At 43.3% G+C, this 7,307-nt stretch overlaps 2 protein-coding genes across 2 annotated transcripts in view; both read right to left on the bottom strand.

Annotated features, from left to right (window-relative positions):
• The window catches only part of LOC108797121 (degenerin unc-8-like), a 10,979-nt gene extending 8,806 nt beyond the window's left edge, over positions 1–2,173 (bottom strand). Inside the window, exon 1 of the mRNA XM_018568695.1 lies at positions 2,127–2,173. Within this exon, the coding sequence (XP_018424197.1) occupies positions 2,127–2,173 (47 nt within the window). The remainder of the gene's footprint in view (positions 1–2,126) is intronic.
• Positions 2,174–2,280: 107 nt separating this feature from the next.
• The window catches only part of LOC108797120 (amiloride-sensitive sodium channel subunit gamma-2-like), a gene marked incomplete at its 5' end in the record, with an annotated part of 29,872 nt that continues 24,845 nt past the window's right edge, over positions 2,281–7,307 (bottom strand). The window contains 3 exons of the mRNA XM_018568694.1: positions 2,281–2,392; positions 5,333–5,405; positions 6,771–6,891. Coding sequence (XP_018424196.1) covers positions 2,281–2,392; positions 5,333–5,405; positions 6,771–6,891 — 306 coding nt within the window. The remainder of the gene's footprint in view (positions 2,393–5,332; positions 5,406–6,770; positions 6,892–7,307) is intronic.

Below are 7,307 nucleotides of genomic sequence, written 5' to 3'. Positions count from 1 at the left end.
TCACCTGGAGACCCCAAAAGAAGCTGATGAAGCACAGATTTGCTTCATCAGCTTCTTCTATCTGGCATAGGAGCCAGATGACTGACAGGTGAATGCGGAAGTGATGTAATACACATCACTTCTGCATTCACACTACGGAGGGAGAACAGCAAGGAGCTGATCTCCCTCCCTCCTCCTCCTGACGCCCTCCCGAGCCGGTCCCGGGATTAAATGGGGCAGCGGATCCCGGGATTAAAGGTGAGGGGTCAGGAGGGGGGAGATGGCGGCACCCACGATCGCGCGGGGGGGGGGCCTCCACAATTCACGCCATACAACCGATCGGCAGCTATAGAGCCGCTGATCGGTTGTATGTGAAACAGCCGTTAACGGCTGTAGTAACAAGCGAGTCTTTCCTGCCCGTGCGCGCGCGCTAGGGGGCGCGCGCGAGCAGGAAAAAAATGCCGTCTGGCGACGGCAACCCGCAGATAGGAGTCAGCCGTCCGTCCGTTTTTTCTTAACGGGCAGACGGCAAGAGGTTAAAGGGACAAGTCACATTTTTTCTAAAGCAATACAAAATCATGACTTTAGGTCAGTTTCTTAATATTATGAAAAACATGAACACTCAGTAGTTTGGCACAGCTATAGCCAATTATGCATACCTGGCTATATATTATAAGAACTTTATAATATATAGCCAGGTATGCAGAATTGGTTACAGCTGTGTCACACTAGAGTCTGGACATGTGATCATCTATTTTCCCCACTATGGGGATACAAGCCTTAGTTAGCAATTGCATGATAAATATTAATTTCATTATGAGATGAGCTGGCGTGAAGACAAGTCACGCTGATGGTAGATGGGAGAAAGGGTCCAACGTGGGTGTCTCTTGCAGGAACGGTGCGCTGCGAAACAGGACATATCTCCCAATTTTCCATTTCCTCACCAGCCCCCCTGTAGTGACGCCTATGAACCTAACTTTAGTTTAGTTTCACTTTAAGTTCTGAACGCTCTGCACTAATTGATGGATAACACGGTACTAGGGATGCACCGATACCACTTTTTTAAGGCCGAGTACGAGTACTGATACTTTTTTCCGGGTACTCGCCGATACCAATTACCGATACTTTTTCTTAAAGGGACAAGTCACATTTTTTCTAAAGCAATACAAAATCATGATTTTAGGTTAGTTTCTTAATATTATGAAGAACATGAACACTCTGTAGTTTGGCACAGCTATAGCCAATTATGCATACCTGGCTATATATTATAAGAACTTTATAATATATAGCCAGGTATGCAGAATTGGTTACAGCTGTGTCACACTAGAGTCTGGACATGTGATCATCTATTTTCCCCACTATGGGGATACAAGCCTTAGTTAGCAATTGCATGATAAATATTAATTTCATTATGAGATGAGCTGGCGTGAAGACAAGTCACGCTGATGGTAGATGGGAGAAAGGGTCCAACGTGGGTGTCTCTTGCAGGAACGGTGCGCTGCGAAACAGGACATATCTCCCAATTTTCCATTTCCTCACCAGCCCCCCTGTAGTGACGCCTATGAACCTAACTTTAGTTTAGTTTCACTTTAAGTTCTGAACGCTCTGCACTAATTGATGGATAACACGGTACTAGGGATGCTGATTGGATGATGACAGGCTTCCTCACCAGTCACTCCTGACTGGTGAGGAAGCCGGTCAATCATCCAATCGGCCAATCAGCGGGAGAAGAGGTCAGAATGGAGCAGATGACTGAGGACTTTGAGGAGGAGTTCGCGGCCATCTTGCTTCATTGAAGACGCGATGGAGGGCCTGTGTGCGGCGGATTCAGGTCCCTGAAGATGGCGGACGCGGCACAGGTACTCGTTTTTTGTATCGGAGTATTAGTACGAGTACTCATGCAAATACTCGGTATCGCCGCTGATACCGATGCTTGTATCGGTATCGGTGCATCCCTACACGGTACAATACTCTACTACTACTACTAGATCTTGTTGTTTGTAACTAAGCCTTTGATTGAACACATAACAGACCGTCAGGGTAGAAATACATTATATAGTAGTAACCCTCCATTACGGTCATGTGACTTAGCAGTGCTGTTGACTAAGTATTTCTGTTTGCTGAAGTCAGCTGGAAGCTAGAAATACGAGTTTAGTGTGTCATGTGCTCTGTGGTTGTTCTCCAGCTTCCTCATCGCCTAGTTGTCTACACACAGAGTACTGAACTAACAAACATCGCTCCCTCAGCACAGGACACAATAATGAGAACATGTGTTAGCTTTGTGGTTTTCCGGGACAGACGCTATTTATGATGATTTTTCTGGAAGCGCGTGTCATAGCTTATAAAGTAACTATCCTCAGTCACAATTATCTGACAAGAATGTCTGTACTCCTTCTCCAAGGCATGCCGTGCACTAAAATATAGACATGAAACGGGGAAAAAATTAACCTGTCCCAAAAAAAAAGATAACTTAAACTTTCTGCAAAATTGCTAATTACATTTTCAACAACAGGTTTCTTCGGATTTTTAACCGCTTGAAGACCAGGTGTTTATACCCCCTTCCTGGCCAGGCCATTTTTCAGTATTCAGCGCTGCAGTACTTTGACTGACATTTATTCCGTCATGCAACGCTGTACTGAAAATGAATTTTATACCATTTTTTGGGGATAGATAGAGCTTTCTTTTGGTGGTATTTAATCACCACTGCGGGTTTTATTTTTTACTATATTCAGGAGAAATTACTGAAAATTTTGAGAAAAAAAAGTTTTTTTTTTACATTATGTTATAAAACAACTAATATTACCCACTTTTTTGGTAAAATATAAAAGACAGGGTCACGTCGGGTAAATAGACACCAAACATGTCAAGCGTAAAAATTACGCGCACTCGCAAAATCTCCAAGACCCCTAATGTCACCTAGGACCCCACTGAAGAAGCTGATGAAGCAGAGATCTGCTTCATCAGCTTCTCTCCAGCATCTGAAGCTGGAGAGTGACACGAGAATGCGGAAGTGATGTAATATACAACACTTCCGCATTCTGACAGCGGAGAGGGGACCGGAGGGAGCTCGTGCCGCCCAGTTTCCTGATTGGCTGGGAAGCTGGCTCCATGCTCCGCCATCACTAAGTGACGAGGAAGCATGGAGCCGGCTTTCTGGCCAATAAGGGAGCCAAGGGGCAGGTAATGACTCGCCGCTTGGCTTCCTGATTGACCAGCTTCCCTACCAATCAGGAAGCCGGGCAGCGAGTCATCACACGCTGCCCAGCTTCCTGGCCAATACCGGCTTCCTGGCCATTACCTGCCCCCCGGCTTCCTGATTGACTTGCCTGTTGACGAGGGACACAGACAGCAATAAAAACCTGACAGGGGTTCTAATCTCTCTCCAATCTATCTAAAATGAAAAAAAATAAAGTTTTGGCTTCGGTTGCATTTTAAGTGTAGATTCACCAGTTCACACACATACTATAAATATGAACACTTGAGATGCTCAGTTGTACATGTCTATGACTGTACAGAGGTACGGAGTGGCCAGCCTCTGCCAGCACTGTTTATCTTGGGGGTGAACAATAGCAATTACAACCTTTTTAATGAACCTAAACGTCTACTCTTCTGGACACTCTTGGACGAACAAAGCAGCAAAAATCTACAGGATACAGGGCATTGGACAATATGAATATTTACAAAAATACTGGGGGAGAGGAAAAGGGTACATCCAATATAGGTAAAACACACAACTACATGGGGTGGCCCGTAGGCAGGTGCTCCTCTAAATTTTACATGGCATAGGCTCCTCACACAACCTAAACTATGCATCACTTTCTAAATGGAGGTGTCATTCTACAATGTTGAACAAGACACCATTGATTCTTAGGCCAGATTTTCAGCGCATATAGCTATTTTGGGCAGCAGAATCTAAGGTATCAATGCTGCTTATTCTCCACCAAAGGGTCAATGTGCATTGTACGAAAATGAATTTTATACCATTTTTTGGGGATAGATAGAGCTTTCTTTTGGTGGTATTTAATCACCACTGCGGGTTTTATTTTTTACTATATTCAGGAGAAATTACTGAAAATTTTGAGAAAAAAAAGTTTTTTTTTTACATTATGTTATAAAACAACTAATATTACCCACTTTTTTGGTAAAATATAAAAGACAGGGTCACGTCGGGTAAATAGACACCAAACATGTCAAGCGTAAAAATTACGCGCACTCGCAAAATCTCCAAGACCCCTAATGTCACCTAGGACCCCACTGAAGAAGCTGATGAAGCAGAGATCTGCTTCATCAGCTTCTCTCCAGCATCTGAAGCTGGAGAGTGACACGAGAATGCGGAAGTGATGTAATATACAACACTTCCGCATTCTGACAGCGGAGAGGGGACCGGAGGGAGCTCGTGCCGCCCAGTTTCCTGATTGGCTGGGAAGCTGGCTCCATGCTCCGCCATCACTAAGTGACGAGGAAGCATGGAGCCGGCTTTCTGGCCAATAAGGGAGCCAAGGGGCAGGTAATGACTCGCCGCTTGGCTTCCTGATTGACCAGCTTCCCTACCAATCAGGAAGCCGGGCAGCGAGTCATCACACGCTGCCCAGCTTCCTGGCCAATACCGGCTTCCTGGCCATTACCTGCCCCCCGGCTTCCTGATTGACTTGCCTGTTGACGAGGGACACAGACAGCAATAAAAACCTGACAGGGGTTCTAATCTCTCTCCAATCTATCTAAAATGAAAAAAAATAAAGTTTTGGCTTCGGTTGCATTTTAAGTGTAGATTCACCAGTTCACACACATACTATAAATATGAACACTTGAGATGCTCAGTTGTACATGTCTATGACTGTACAGAGGTACGGAGTGGCCAGCCTCTGCCAGCACTGTTTATCTTGGGGGTGAACAATAGCAATTACAACCTTTTTAATGAACCTAAACGTCTACTCTTCTGGACACTCTTGGACGAACAAAGCAGCAAAAATCTACAGGATACAGGGCATTGGACAATATGAATATTTACAAAAATACTGGGGGAGAGGAAAAGGGTACATCCAATATAGGTAAAACACACAACTACATGGGGTGGCCCGTAGGCAGGTGCTCCTCTAAATTTTACATGGCATAGGCTCCTCACACAACCTAAACTATGCATCACTTTCTAAATGGAGGTGTCATTCTACAATGTTGAACAAGACACCATTGATTCTTAGGCCAGATTTTCAGCGCATATAGCTATTTTGGGCAGCAGAATCTAAGGTATCAATGCTGCTTATTCTCCACCAAAGGGTCAATGTGCAGCTTCCCAGTCCGCACAGCCTACACAAATGCTATGCCCGCCCCTGAGGTTCAGGTAGAAGCAACTTACTTGCACTGTAGGGGGCAGTGACAGTTTAACTCATCGTGAGCAAATTTAAATTCATACAGCTTCACACAGTCACCTGGAATAAAGCAGAGAAGAGTGGTCATAGCTAACAAATGGAGATCCTTGAGCAAGATTATGGTGTCCTCTCACCAATATCGGTGAAGACCACTTTCTTCTTCTACTTATACCTTGCCCGCCATCCCCTCTCCCCTGTTCACCTGAATTAGCTCTGAGTTCAATGTTCTTTGTTGGTCTTGGAGCTTATATGACACTAAAACCCTCACGACCACCATTGTGACAGTGCTCAGGTATAGTAATTGGCTTCTCAGGCACTATGCAATGCATTGGTGGAGGGAGAAAAGGAGAAGGTCACATGATCCCAGAGTATGTACCTGGTATTTCCGGGCAAACAGATCGGTAGTTATGAGAGGAAGGGGAAAAGACTTTTAAGGGACCCCATCACGGTGCCCTGAATGGGAAATGCCAAACATTGCAATACATTACAATTTGATTGTGTGACCCACTGAGTATGTTTTACGTTTCTGTTTTATTCTGAGTGCTTTTAATCAGAAATGTTTTCTACCTTATTCAAGGGTTTGCATTGTTAGATCTGAGAAAGGGAGTGAGTATGGGGATTACAGAGGAATCACTTGCCTCTCTGTAGCTTAATTAACCCACAGCCATCACCTTTGTCTATGAAACCTCTGAGTTAATGGACGCTATAGTTCAACTTTATTTCTTACACTTTATAAATCAGACAGCAAGCATGCTTTGATAAGGCCTTCTAATAATTATTTTCATGATAGCAGTCATATAATATACTTGGTATCCAGGTGATAAAGACTTTGGGGTTATTTTATAAACAATTCGCAGGGCCATTTGCCCTGTGAGTATCTGTGAACATTTATCATGTTTGAATATAAGCACAAACGAACATTCTTTAGTTTTTTCTGTACAAGTGTAATTAAATTCCAACGTACTGATTGTGTTATCGCATTATGGTCATTATATGAAGCTGAGGAGTAGAGAAAACACTTACAACATTACAATCAGAACATTCAAATTGAATTACACATGTAAAGGGAAAAACTAATGAATGTTCGATTGGGCATATATTTTCACAGGATGAACATTCTCAGATATTCGCAGAGTGAATGGTCCTGCCAATTGTTTGTACATCAACCTCTTTATGAAAGGTAATTTTCATTTATCTGTACCTAGGGCGTCATGGTCACTCAATTCACATAAGCAGCAACATTGCTGAGTGTGCTGGACACATGGTCTGCCAGATGAAAGTGAGGACCAGTTAAAGGTCTGATGGTTGAACAATAATGACACAGAGGAATGTAATAAACTAACCACCAGAAGGTATATAAAGGACACATAACAATGCAAAATGCAAATAATACCATATAAAAGCCAATTTACAGAGGAGACTCACGGACTATTGTGTTGCTGAGATTACACTTAGGAATCCCCAGATCCAACGGACAAGCAAATTCCCAGTGACTGCAGCCACAGTTCTCAATGATATTCAGCTGAGCGCATGTACGTTTACAGGCCTGTGGGAGAAAACATGGATAGTTCATTGGAGCTGGGTTAAAGAGAGCCTGCAAGGAAAGAAACCACAAGAGCTGCCACAAGATAGATAGAAACCACAAGATAGATAGATAGATAGATCTATATATATATATTATTATTATTTTTTTTCATTTTAAATGCATTCATGTTAAAAATCTTTTAAAAGAAACCCATATATTTATTTCCTCCAGGTATCACAATATTCCTCCTGACAATACCTTCATATTCCCTGCTCCTTAAAAGGCCAATGCCATCATTATCCAGGGTCAGCTAAAGGTGGCCATACACTTTACAACCCTCGCAAGACTTTTGTCTTGCGAGGGTTGTAAAGTAATTTAAAAAACATACGATCTGCCCATCTTGGACAGGCAGATCGTACTTGCGATCATCGCAAGAA

Source organism: Nanorana parkeri, unplaced genomic scaffold (assembly GCF_000935625.1).
Source record: "Nanorana parkeri isolate BGI_ZX_2015 unplaced genomic scaffold, ASM93562v1 scaffold1230, whole genome shotgun sequence".
Lineage (NCBI taxonomy): Eukaryota > Metazoa > Chordata > Amphibia > Anura > Dicroglossidae > Nanorana > Nanorana parkeri.
The sequence above is the reverse complement of the archived record's forward strand: the minus strand, read 5'-3'. Positions and strand labels throughout refer to the sequence as shown.